Here is a 14,004-nt window from a genome sequence, read left to right on the forward strand (position 1 = left end):
AAATAAAAATAAAAACACAAGAGAAACAAGATTAGGAAAAAAAAAATGTTGACTTTTGGTTGCAAACCATTCTATCTAGTTAACTTGAAGTTGATCGGTCTCCAAAATACCCATAAAGTTAAAAACGATAAGTTCTTTTCCTTCTATTTCAAAAAGGGTAGAGGAACTAATCTCATTATCAGTTGTGAAAGTTTTTGACTTGGCCTTTGAGTATGTGATAATTCTATTGTAATTTGGCTCTTCTCTTCATCTTCTCCTTCTTGGGTTATCTGAAAAGCAAACTCATGGGTTTCTTGGTAGTAGTGATTGAGATTTCTTCCTTCTCAAAGTTGTGAGAAACAAAGGGTTTCATGGGTTTTGAGAATTATGAACGTTAAGTATATTTTTGTGGAAGTTGATTTGGGTTTGATTTTTTTGGTATTTGTTCATGTTCAAAATTTGTGTGAATTGAGAAAGAGGAATATACCACTTTTTGATCCTTTTTTTTTTTTTTTTGGAGAGAGACATAAAAGAGTAGCAAAAATACATATTTACCCAATTTTTAACTGAGGTGGGTTACAGAAGACAAATGAAGCTTACCTCAGCTAGGTAAAGTAACATTTTTAAACTATGGGTAGGCAAAGTGAATTCAGGCCAAACCAGAAGTGAGTTTAAGCTTAGAATTTGACTAAATTCTTTAAAACATGCAATTGATGAAGAAGTTGATTCAAACCTAATTCCACTAACCTAGGATGCCTCTTCAAAAATATGCAAAACCCCAAATTCAAACAAGACAAAGACATTCAAGCATTTGAATGCATTTGACAATGGCATGATGAGTTGAATGTTGTGCTCTACTTCTGTGTGTTCACGTGAGAGGTTTGATTGGAGTTTGATTTTGGTGGGGATTGTATTTTTTTGCCTTTATTTTATGTGCAAAAATCTCAATTTTACTTTAAAAAAGTCAAAATCCATATTCTTTACAATAGGATCATAGGGAAGCCAAAAATAATTTGATTTGCCCTAATTGAAAGTCAGAATGTCCAATTTTACATTTCTAAGACAAACTAACTAAAATAGTGAAATAATCTGGTTGGTCAAACTTTGACTAAGTTGACTAGTAGTCAAATGAGGTCAAGGTTTTACTAAATCATCAAATTTCATCATTTTATGTTAGGATTCATATTTTCAAATAGTTTCCACAATTTGACCATAGTCAACTCGAGTTTGACCAAAAATTTGAATGTTTGATCTTGACAAATTTAAGCTCATACTGTAGGAAGTTGAATTTCCATTAAAATTGACTACTCATGGGCCCAAATTAGATTTAAATCAAGCAAGATATTGCAAAGACAGCAAAAAGGTGCCAAATTGCCAAGGTAAAAAACATTGAGTGAATTGAAGTGAAGGGTGATGCTAAAAGTTGTTTTGATGCTATTAAAGAAGGTCGTTCTATCGCTACTTGGCCTATTTAATTAGTAATTTGTGATGTTGTAGACTATAGAATTTTTTTGTTATTTGTAATTTTAACTGGGTAAGGAGAGAGCTTAACTTTGTAGTCCATTGTCGAGCTAATTTTATAGCTATTCATAAGTCTTTAGTTTGTTGTAATTAGCGTCTTCTTCCTACTGTAGTCTTGGATGGCTGTAGGAAGGATGTTGCTTTTGTTTAGTTTGAATAATATTCTCGGTTTTTTAGCCAAAAAAAGATAATAATAAAAACTAGTAAAGTTTTTTATTGTTAAATAAGGAATATGGGTTTTGGTCCCACCCATACTAAAAAGAAATTAATTAGTCTTAACATAATGGTATAAAACAACTGTCATCTGCGGGCTCAATTTGTAGGAGTTGAGCTTGATGCATTTGCAACAATATCCTTAGTTTCTAGCAATAGCAACTCTAACGAGGATCTTTCTAGCCTTGTTGATGATTGTAGAGATCTGCTATTGCAGCTACTTAGGTTAAGGTGTCTCATTGTTTCAGAGAAGCCAACTATTGCGCTGATGCTTTAGCAAGAATGGGCTTTTCTCATGTTGATGTTTCTTTGCATTTTGTTTCCCCTCCCCCTCATGTTATACCCCTTTTTTGTGCTAATTTGCGGGATATTGGTGGTTAATTTATAATATGTTTCCCTTCTCACCAAAAAAAAAAGAAAAAAACCAATTGTCATAGAGCAAATGCGAAAGCCGAACGGTATCAAATCATGTCAATATCTATAAAAATAGATTGTATAAGCGGTTCTAGCAGATGGTACATGGTCAACAAATCATAGGGATTTCTATTTTTATTAAGTACATTTGGGTTTTGCTAATTATCTTTTTATATGTGGAAGGCCAATTGTATTTGCTAAGTCACTATCTGCACTATAGTTCATTTTTAGATGTGCACTAAGCTTTTAATGCATAAGTTAATGGGGTTTGAGCCAAGCAATAAGTCCACTCTAGTAGTAGTATGAATGCTGAATAAATTTCGGTGTGAATTCCCTGAAGTTATAATCTAGTGGGAAAAACTAAACTACCCTTTAACTTTTGATCAATTTGAAACGGACCTTCAGAGATTCCAATTCATCGTTATCTCTAAGGGTTCTATAATTCGTGAAAATTGCAATTTGTCTAATGTCTCATTTCTGTTACTTGAACTATTTGGAAAAAATATGAGGGGATAGAAAGAATCAAGATGAGAGATTAAGACAAAGGCAGGCAGGCACATAGGTAAGACTAGAGACTAGAAAAGCCATGAGGGGACTACTCTGGTGTGGAAAGAGACAAAGTAGCAGAGAAAAATGAAGGCATGGGTTCTCTCTAGAGAAGAAGAAGCATAATTATCACGCAGTAACAAAAAAGTTAAAGACAGTCACCATGCTAACTTCAGCGATGGTTCAAGTGAGGACACTTCGTCACAAGGCAATCTGAGTTCTTGGAATGCATCAAAAGCCTCCTTTAAGGACAAACTTGTGGGTGAGATACCAAGGGTGTTTGCTCAAGCCTTCGATTTTTCGAACTCCATGGAAGCCGATTTTGAATCAGATAATGACGTAACTGAAGGGGAAGCTCGAGTTGGGAGAGTCCCAATCAAGCTAACTCGAGAAACAAAAATCTGGATTAGGGGGCCATCGTCCAAAGCCATTATCGTCAAGCTTGTGGGCAGAACAATAGGATTCAACTACATCCAAACAAAACTCAACTAGCTGTGGAAACCTTCAAGTAAATGAATTGTGTTGACCTTGGGTATGGGTTCTTTTTGATCCACTTCTATGCTAAGGAAGACTTGGATTTTGTATTACATAGGGGTCTTTGGTTCATAGGTGACCATTTCCTTTCTTTGAGACCTTGGGAGCCATTTTTCAAACCCTCCACGACAAACGTCGATTCGGTTGCGGTCTGGGTGAGGTTGAATGAGTTGCCCATTGAATTGTATGAAAGGGATGTGCTTAGGCAGATTGGTGAGGCGGTTGGAAAGGTGTTGAGGATTGACACGCATACAGCCATGGAGGCCCGGGGTAAGTATGTGAGGTTGTGTGTTCAAGTTGATACAAGCAAGCCACTGACCAACACCATTGCCATGGGACGCTTCGAACAACTAGTCATGTATGAGGGTATCCATAGTTTATGCTTCTCTTGTGGACGTGTCGGGCATCAGAAAGATGCTTGTCCATTCATTGTTAGGAAAGGTGAGGAAGTTTTAGTGCCGGCAGACTCGATAGAGGAAGGGCTGGAGAAGAACTCACGTAGTGTGCATGACTCTGTTTGTACTGACACCTCTAGCAAAGTGACAAAAGATAGTGGCACAGAAGAGGAGGGGCTGTATGGACCTTGGATGGTAGTGTCTAGGAAAAGAAATGGTTACAAGACGACAAACAAAGGTACTAACCCCGAGGTGATCCCAGGTGCTAGCTAGAGGTCGACACGCTTCCATTCCTTTGAGGGTCCAAGTCACGTGACCAAACAAAATTCTAGGTCACCTATAAACTCGGTTGGGCCAAAAGAGAACATAGTTCCTTCCATGATGGGCCAACAGACTCCGAATGGGCCTCAAATTAAGTCAGATGCTATGAAATCCTCGTTTGGTGTTTCCCAAGCCTAGAGTTTGAAATTAAGAGATTTTGTCAAGGGTAAGAAAGTCCTTGCACGGGGAAGATTAGGCTCACCCAGTACAAAGAGCGTCGTTGACTCTCATCCAGGTTCATCTTCTCTCCAACTTGCTTCCATTCTCAATCATGGACCTGAATTACTCTCCAGAGCACCTTTCAAGTTCACAGCCAACTTTGAAGCCGAGGTGGGCCACTAACCTGAAGGGGGAGGTGATAGAGGTGCCGAAGATCACAAAGTGGAGGTTGCCAACGGATGGACTGGTATGGAAGGAGAAAAGAGCGCAAAGTTGGTGAGTGATTCCACTGCTCATCACAAACTCGATTCTGTGTGATACGGACCCAGCCATTTGGATTCGCCTCTTCATCAAGTTGATCCAAGTGTTCAAGCTAACTGTGATGCTTAATCTACACTCTGTAGCTCAGTAAGGATGGGACTGAATCTCAGTCTTGGGTTCGACCAGTTGAAGGAGATGGTGGAGAGGATAGGATGGAAGCTGAGGATGGAAGCGGAGCTTCTCCCTCCTGCTGATGTCTGCCCCATTCTGAATCATCAATTTATTATGAATATAATTATTTGGAATAGCAGGGCGCTTTAAAGCCCAATTTTCAGAACCCTGTCCGCGAACTCACTCGCAATCATGATCCGGCCATTTTTGTGGTCATGGAAACTAAATTAGGTGGTGAAAGAGCCAGGGAGATCACTAACAGACTCCCCTTTGATGGGGCCATACATACAGACACTATTGGCTACGCGGGTGGACTCTGGTTATTATGGAATTCTGATAAAGTGGAAGTACTTAATCTTGCCAACACGGAGCAGGAAATTCACGTGGAGGTTAAGGCACGCTCTGCTGACTCTGCTTGGCTATTTTCAGCTATTTATGCTAGTCCTAGGAGTAAGGAGAGGCAGGTCTTATGGAATAATTTGGCTAAAGTGGCTAAACTACATAATAAGCCCTGGCTCATAGCAGGGGACTTTAATGAGCCACTGATAGAAGGGAATAAATTTGGGGGGAGAGGCGTGAGTCTCAATTGCTTCCTTTTATTTAAGGAGTGTTTAGACATGTGTAACATGATTGATTTGTGGTTTTCGAGTCTGAGATATACCTGGACAACCAAAAGAGACATAAATGACCTCATCCTTGAAAGGATTGATCGGTTCTTCATGAATCCCAGTTGGTGTGTCCTATATCCGGATGCAAAAGTTACCCATTTGCCTAGATGTCATTCTAATCATTGTCCTATCCTCATGAAAGCCTTTCCAACCCAAACTGTCCATCTCAGTCGACCTTTTCGCTTCCAGAGTTTTTGGTTATCTGATCTGTCTTTTCCTAAGGTTGTTTCTAAAGCTTGGAGCCACAATAGAAATCTGGTTGATTCCATTGATACTTTCACCAAAGATGCTGCCTTATGGAATAAAAATAGCTTTAGGAATATTCATGCTAAGAAGAAAAGAGTCCTTGCAAGAATTTATGGGGTCCAACGAGCTTTAGCAAATAAGGCTGCGTGCACCTCTGATCGAGCTAGAGAAATCTCTCCATTTAGAATTAGGGACTCTTTTGGATCAGGAATGAGATTTATGGGCTTTGAAATCCATAATTAATTGGATGATTTAAGGAGACCGCAACACCTCCTTTTACCATATATCTGCTCTAGCCAGAAGAAAGAGGGATCACATTGCTTCGGTCAAAAAGAGTGCAGGGGATTGGATCACAGAGGAGAGGGAAGTTATGGAGTATTTCAGAGCTAGGTTTATTTCCTTATACACAACTTCTCATTCCAAAGCAGATTGGTGCACCAAGAAATTTTAAATTGGCAAATTCAGCTTGCTGACGAGGATAAATGCAGCCTTGCCGAAATGGTGTCTCCTACTGAGATAAAAGAGGCCCTATGGTCTATGAAAGCCTACAAAGCCCCAGGTTCGGACGTGTTGCATGCCGGATTCTTTCAAAGATTTTGGCTCGTAGTAGGGGACTCGGTTAAGGAGGAAGTGATGAAGGTCTTTAGGGAAAGGAAGGTCCCTGAATATCTAAACCGTACCCTTATAGTTCTTATCCCGAAAATCCAAGGCCCTGAGACTATTGGTAATTATAGACCAATAAGTTTATGCAACTCGGTTTACAAGATTATTACAAAAGTCATTGTTGCTAGAATAAGACCGCACTTGGAAAGTTTGATCTCTTCGTTTCAGGCGGCTTTTGTCCCGGGAAGAAGGGGTGTGGACAACACCATTTTAGTACAAGAGCTTATTCATACTATGGGGAAAGCTAAAGGGAGGAATGGATATATGGCAATAAAAATAGACCTAGAAAAGGCCTATGACAAACTTGAATGGGATTTTATCAGAGAGATGCTTATGCGGTTTAATTTTCTGAAAAATCTTATTGAGCTTATCATGAGTTGCATCTCTTCAGTTTCTACCTCCTTACTCTTCAATGGTGTCGGCCTTCTAGGGGCATCAGATAAGGAGACTCACTCTCACCGTATCTCTTCATTCTATGCACAAAATTTCTTAGGCAACTTATCGAAGAAAAATGCAGTGAGAAGCTATGGGAGAAGGTAAAAACTTCAATAAGCGGACTTGCTTTCTCTCACCTTTTCTTTGCCGATGATTTGGTCCTTTTTGCTTATGCCAATCTTGAGAACTGTAATACAATCAAAGGGGTCCTCCAGGAGTTTTGTACCAGATCTGGACAGGTTGTTAGTGAAGCTAAGTCCCGGATTTATTTTTCTCCGAATGTAGATCCTGACCAAAGGGTTATTCTAGCAGACACCCTCGGGTTTGAAACCACTCCTAATCTTGGAAAATATCTAGGATTTCCTTTGAAGCACACTAGGAGTCACAGGTATGACTTTGATTATGTCCTTGATAGAGTGAAACAAAAGCTTGCTGGGTGGAAAGGTAATCTTTTCTCAATGGCTGGCCGAACAGTTTTGATCCAAGCGTCTTCCTCCACCATACCAGCCTACACCATGCAAAATGTCTACCTCCCGAACAAAATACTTGAGGGTATTGATAGAATTAACAAAAATTTCTTATGGGGGTCTACTGAAATTGAAAGGAAAATACACTGGGTTAATTGGGGGAAGGTTACTAAGCCAAAAGATCTTGGAGGGTTGGGACTCCAAACTGCTAAAGGAAAAAACATAGCCTTGTTAGCCAAACTTAATTGGAGGTTCAACACGGAACCTGACGCTTTTTGGGTGAGAGTTCTTAAGAAGAAGTATTGCACTCAACGGAGAATTAATTCTAGCCAAGAAGCAAGGCTGCCAGCATCCCCTACTTGGAAAGGTATTAAAAGAGGTGAGGATACCTTTATCAAGGGGATCAAGTGGAATCCGGGTTGGGATAGTGGTTTAAATTTCTGGACAGATGCTTGGATAAATCTTGGTCCTATTAGGAATCTCATTCATGGTCCGCTGCCTCAATATGGTCTTGACCTCAAGGTAAGAGATGTCATCACTCCATATGGTTGTTGGGATTGGTCCATGATTCCTTTTGAGCTGCCCCAGAATATTAAAGCAGAAATTCAAGGCACTCCTACTCCTATCATTGCGAGGGGAGGTGATAAACTGGTTTGGAAATTCTCTCCGAAAGGTGGTTTTGAGATGAGAAGTGCTTATTTGCTCACCACAAACTCCTTGGAAGCCCCCCCTTTCTCCGGAAGCTGGATTTGGAAAGCCCATACTCTCCCAAGAATCCAAGCTTTTATTTGGAAATGCATGCATGAAAGCATTGGTGTTAAAAATTGTCTAGCTGGAAGGGGAATGGTGTTAGATACCACCTGCCCTTTATGCCAATCAGAGGTGGAAACAATTACTCATGCCCTACGGAATTGCAATATGGTTAAAGCTGTCTGGCATCAGTTGGGAGTCCGAGCTTCCAGCAGTGATTTCTTTACTCAAAACTTAAGAGATTGGCTCAACAACAACGGCAAAGGTATGCAGAACCACTATCCCACTAGCCTACCATGGAATGTTGTTTTTCTTTTTGCTATCTGGGGGATTTGGAGACAACGGAACAACCATGTGTTTAAGCGCAGAAGCAGCAACCCGAATCTGGCAAGAGACATTGTAGCACAAGCCTCAGAATTCTTCCTGTGTGCTGATCAAGCTAGGAGTATCAGTGGTAAAAGTATTAGGAAAATCAGGTGGGAAAAGCCGGAGGTAGGCTAGATGAAACTTAATACTGATGGGGCCTCAAATTCGTTGTTGGGCTTAGCTGGTGGAGGAGGCCTGATAAGGGATGAAACGGGTACATGGGTTGCAGGATCTGCGAGAAAAATTGGGAAGGCTAATAGCTTCCTTGTGGAGGTATGGGCTCTTCGAGATGGCCTTTTGCTGTGCCAAGAGATGAATGTGACTGCTCTTGTTATAGAAGTTGATGCAAAAGCTCTAGTTGATGCTTTCACTAATCCAAGCTATTCAAATACTGTTGTTTCAGGTCTGTTTGATGACTGTAGACAATTGGTTAACCGCTTTCCCCATTATCGGATCAAGCATGTCTTCCACGAGGCAAACATGTGCGCTGATCAACTTGCTAGATTAGGCTGCTTACTAGTTTCAGATTTCACCTTGTATTCCTGTCCGCCTGTGGACATCATGAAAAATTTTGAGGCTGATAGCCAGGGTCTGTATTCAAGCAGACTATGTACTGATCCTGTTTAGTTGTAATGCAAGTTTCCCTTCTTACAAAAAAAAAAACTATTTGGAAAGTGAATATTCCTTATTTCATTTCTAGGCTTCTAGCGTTTGCTCATCTTCCAACTTTGTTTAGGAAAATGGATTTTTGTGACTTGTGGAGGATTGGGTTAGGACCGAATGGATTTTTGGGCAGGAGAGGCCAATTCCTATGCATATATATTTCTTTTTGTCTTGAGAACTACATCTCTAGGATTGCACAAGCAGGATCAGTATACCTTTTGCTCTCCTTTTCCTCTTCCTTTAATTTTCTTGATCTGCTTGGTTGAGGGTGCTTTAATTTTTATTATTTTTTGAGTTGAATGATATGGTTTGGGTCTAGTTAGGCTACAGTGATGATTATTCGAGGCTTAGGTAGAAAAACAGGTTGATTTGATCAAATTGATTCAAGTTTTGTCTTTAATATGCCCTTGGCATTGTTCCAAGGGTAAAGAATGCATACGCAGCCATCAAGATGTGTACTATCCATCCCTTGCAAGCTTGCATATATACCAGCTGGCATTGAGCCTACTTAATTATGCATGACCAAACCATCTGTTTGCAGCCTTGCTAGTAAGCAGCAGCGTTTGGTTGCACCAAAATTTGGTGTTGTCTTTGAAAAACTAATATTTTCTCATGACAAAGGTTGCATGGTTCCTACTAATAATTCCACGAGCAAGAAGTATAAAAGGAAAACTATCAAAGCAAAAATAAAAACTATGGAAAAGTACAAAAGCATCCCCTGAACACTGATGCTGCTAGTGCAAACGTTGGGTCCCTCCAGCCTCACCATGGTATAAGGTGAACACTGATGCTGCCATTTTCTCTGCAACAAACTTTGTAGGAATTGGTGTTGTGATCCGTGAAGCGCCTGCCACTGCCCCTTGGCCCTATTGAAGCTGCAGCAAAAGCAATGGATGAAGCCGTACTTTTTGCTTGGGACATGGGGATTCGAGATGCTATCTTTGAAGGTGATTCATGCATCATCTCTCATGCTCTGTTGGGTTCGGCCTCTCCCGGTCTCTATTGCAGGAGTCCAGATTGTTTTAGGTTCTACATGTGCAGCACCTAGGAAACAAACCAGCTCATATTTTGGCAAAACATGCTAAAGGAATTGATTATTTTGTAAGTTGGATAGAGAAAAATCCATCTATTATTGAATCCCTGGTGATTCAGGATGCTATGTATTTCTCTTCATTTAAATAAAGTTTTCATTTTTCCCATTAAAAAAAAAAAAAACCCCTGAACATGAGATTCCGTTCATTGGAATTTGAACACATCAAACTCCAGATGAGCCGCGGGCAACCAATTAGTTAACCGGTTGTTTCATAATATATGGATATGCTCACGGATCCTTCAAAGAAAGCAACAATTCAAACAAATTAAATTAACATGCATGAATTACACCTAGTTACAAGTTTGTTACCAGCCATTCAGTTCAAAAAATAAATGTATAACTGTGTATAACAGTTTTTATCATTTCTCTCTATAATTGTTACTTTTTATCACTAAGTTAAAACATCAATTGATTTTTAATATCAGAAGAGATTGAATCTAAAATCTCTTATTCAATTATGAGATATTTTACTAGTTGAGCTTTAAAACTCACCTAGTTGAAATAATATTAAAAAGAAAAAAATTAAGAAATAAGGTACGTCAAAACAAATCTTCAAGCAAATATCTAATTTAAGTATCCGAGTTCTGGTGGTTGGTATTAAATCATATTGCCAAAACTGCGCTTGTAAATCCAATTTCGAGGGTGTTGTTTGATAGAAATCTTCCTATGACAGTTAAAACCTCTACTAGCTCGAATTTGCAATAAAGCTAAATGGAATCTCTATTGTGTTGTTTTTTTGTTCTTGTGTCAACTGCTGGGTCTGTTTTCTGGCTTCTTTGTTTATTTAGCAATAATAGTACATGCTCTTTGAAAACCCAAAAAGAAAAAGAAAAAGAAAAAGAAGAGGATAAATGCGCAAATATATATTAGACCATAGAGACAATAAGTCTCACTTGTTTTATTTTTATTATTTATTTTTGTCACACATCCAATCTCATTATTTGCAAGCATATTGGAGATTGTAAAGAGCGCGTGAATAGTCTGTTCCATCAATTACAGTAAGTAGAAGTTCCGTCAGGGAGGTAGAGGGTGCAGCCTGGAGCAAAACAGCAGTTGCAGGCCGGATCAAGCTTCTGATTCCCTGATGATGGGCAAGTCATATACGCATAGTCCAAGCAAATATCTGGGCAAGGTTTCGCAGCATTTGTCGGATTAACTCCCAATAGAATTGTACCTAGATAGTTGACAATATTAACAAGAAAATTCTTTTTTAAAATACTACTAGGAAATTGTTTTCTGTTATGGAGGTAAGCAGGCTGCACCTAACGCATGCAGTTGCAAAGATAGATGCGAACAATTTGATCATGCAGATATGTGGTATTGTAATAGTAGTGACAATCCTAAAATCATTTATAGAAACAACTAAATAATAAAATTATACAGAGAAAAGATGGACATAATTGAACTCATTAGAAGCCAAACCAATAATTATGAGTTTGAGATTATCACAAATGACAAATTGGATTATACCGCAAAAAAGAAGAACCATTATTCCAATTTTGTGTCCCTCCATGTTTTCCATAACATTTTTGAGGGGTTAACATCGCATATTTATAGGAATTCTTAAAAGAATATATATATATAGAGAGAGAGAGAGAGAGAGAGAGAGAGAGAAGAAATTGGTATATGCAACTCGTATTTGAAATTGTCTCAAGTGGATATCATACAAGCTAATCAGATGGCTTAGGTAACCTTTATTCAAAGTCAACATTATCTACAATCATGAATCATCTTAGACTAGTGTAAAAGCATTGTAACTGTGAAGTGGGCAATATCATTCCCTCAGAAGCAAACAGATACTATTGGTTTTATTTCTTCAACGCTAGTTTCTTGACTTTGATGAAGTTGGTGGGCATGGTTTCGTGCACAAGACTTAGCTTCGAGTAGTATTTGTACTCTATTCCATTGCCGTGTAGGACAAGCACTAATCGGCCTTGTATCACACTAAATACTTTATCCACGCCTAAATTCCAGCATACACATAACTTTGGTCAATTGTACACAGATTTAGGGAATTAAGAACTCATAGGTGGGCTAGTTGTGGTGAGAGAGAAGTTTTGGGTGTATTTGGAGTTTCAGTTTTATGAGAGTGCCTTTGTACCACATATGTAATTCCCCATTTTCATAGTGAAACATTTTCCTTGATGTCCCTAGTGAACATAGGCCAACCTTGAACCACAGAAATTTGTGTTTTTTTTTTATTATTATTATTTTTATGATTATTCATTTATTTTTCTATTTATATTTCGTATAAACCCACTGTTTTCTAGCCACACTCAAAATAAACAGGCAAGAATAAATTGGTATCAAAACTTGCCTTATCTTAAAAAACTGGCTAGGAACCCCACATTTGGTTATTGGTAGTTTTTGTGTTTACATATTGTAACTTTTTTTTTTCATTTCATTGTAATCCATGTCATTAGTTAGTTACAAATGGTGGAATTTGGATACAGTTAGTTAGATCACTAAGGACATGTAACTCATTAATCATATGGATTAATTGGTGAGTACATATACTTAATTAGTAAGCCAATATGATTAAGTCATGTGTGGCCAATAAGATGAAAGCTCGAGTTCTATAAATAGTTGCATGTAACCATCATTAGCATATCTTGAAGAATAAACCAATTACTTTCTCTCTTAATATTTCTTTATGGAGGACGATTACCTTAAATGAAGTCAATTCACATATAATTTCCTTCCATTTCCATATACTTTTCACCCATCCCTCTTATGAACCACTGGGTTCCTAGCATATAAGGCCCATAATACCAATGTTATAGCTATTGCTTAGAGGATATTACTGAAGGTGACGATACTGCATGTTGTAATAATATCTATTGGTTCGTCTAATGATACTTAGATTTTTGATTCGGCACTTGCTCGGATATAAGACTCCAATTGTGATTGGTTTGCCACATATTAGTCAATTAATGGTGGTGAAGTACTAATTATTAGAAATGAAATAACCTATAAAGTTATAGTGTTAGGAACTGTGCGAATTAATATGCATGATATAGTGTTGTTAGGATTTTGAATGTTGTTTTTCACATGCTAGATTTAAGAGGAAAAAAAATTTCTATTTGGGTACATTTGATTCTTAGATCTAAGTACACCTTTGAAGGAGGAGTTTCAAGAATTTCTGAGGGTGCCTTGGTTTTCATTAATGGAAATTGTTGGGGGGGCTCTATTTCCCAGGGAAGCACAAGTTTTGGTAGTGTAGCAACATCTTCATCTACATATGCATATACAAATAACACTTTTTTTGTGGCATATGTGGTTAGGCATATCACATCTTGCATGTCAATACCAAGCAAGCACGGTTTAATTGTTAAATAGTAAAAAAATTGGGAAGTTGGACTTTTGGGAACCCATTTCACGCCCATTACTTAATTTCCTACCCAAAGTGGCATACAGTTCTTTCATTTTATTGTGTTGGTATGAAAGTGGCCTACTCCACTTAGGGAAAAATACCCTAAATTGTGTGACGTGGCTACGAAGAAAGAGACCTCAACAACTGGCTATATGAGTTAATCTTACTCCATGAGTTATAACTTATAACCCTAGCTAGCAATTACAATTTACAAGTCGCTTCCTACCACTTAGCACGACAGCCAAATTCATGGAATCAATTTTCCATCAGTAATCATCTTTAAAAAAAAGAAAATTCAAGACATAAGGTGCCCGTAACCAATTTTCCTAGAAAATATTTCTCTAGCCTTTTGCAATGAAAACTTGTTTTCTAACTTAAGCATCGGAGCAATGATCATGGCTAACACAATATATACCAGTGTCATTTAGCTGACTCTTTTTGTAGCCATTCATTCTCTGAATCAATTTTACAACAAAACTGATTCATCAATGAAACAAATAAGCCATCTCATGAGCATGCAAATCCAATTTTGAGGGTATGTTGTTTAATAGAATTCTTTCTATGACAGTGAAGAGTTCTATTAACTCTAAATTGCAATAATGAAGCTAAATATGGAACTTTGTGCTGTATTTTTGTTCTTGTGTCTGACGTTAGTTTCCTTGTTGCTTAGTCTGTACTATATACGCTGATCTTTTACTTTTGGTTGGCAACAATACACGCTCAAATACCCCAAAAAAAAAAAAAAAAAAAAATCAAATAATGTACA

General features: G+C 38.2%; 1 protein-coding gene and 1 long non-coding RNA gene across 2 annotated transcripts; one reads left to right on the forward strand and one right to left on the reverse strand.

The window, feature by feature from the left end:
• The first annotated feature begins 3,185 nt into the window (after window positions 1-3,185).
• LOC136065880 (uncharacterized) lies at window positions 3,186-5,671 on the forward strand. The gene is made up of 3 exons (XM_065769671.1): window positions 3,186-3,781; window positions 4,487-4,598; window positions 4,655-5,671. Exons 1-3 carry the CDS (start codon window positions 3,186-3,188, stop codon window positions 5,669-5,671), a joined length of 1,725 nt encoding a protein of 574 aa, XP_065625743.1.
• Window positions 5,672-10,729: 5,058 nt separating this feature from the next.
• LOC111988056 (uncharacterized) lies at window positions 10,730-11,442 on the reverse strand. Its single transcript, XR_002880382.2, has 2 exons — window positions 11,336-11,442; window positions 10,730-11,039 (listed from the first exon to the last, which is right to left on the reverse strand). It is a non-coding gene; the product is annotated as an uncharacterized LOC111988056 (long non-coding RNA).
• Between the last annotated feature and the right edge of the window lie 2,562 nt (window positions 11,443-14,004).

Source organism: Quercus suber, unplaced genomic scaffold (assembly GCF_002906115.3).
Source record: "Quercus suber isolate HL8 unplaced genomic scaffold, Cork oak 2.0 scaffold_1263, whole genome shotgun sequence".
Classification (NCBI taxonomy): domain Eukaryota; kingdom Viridiplantae; phylum Streptophyta; class Magnoliopsida; order Fagales; family Fagaceae; genus Quercus; species Quercus suber.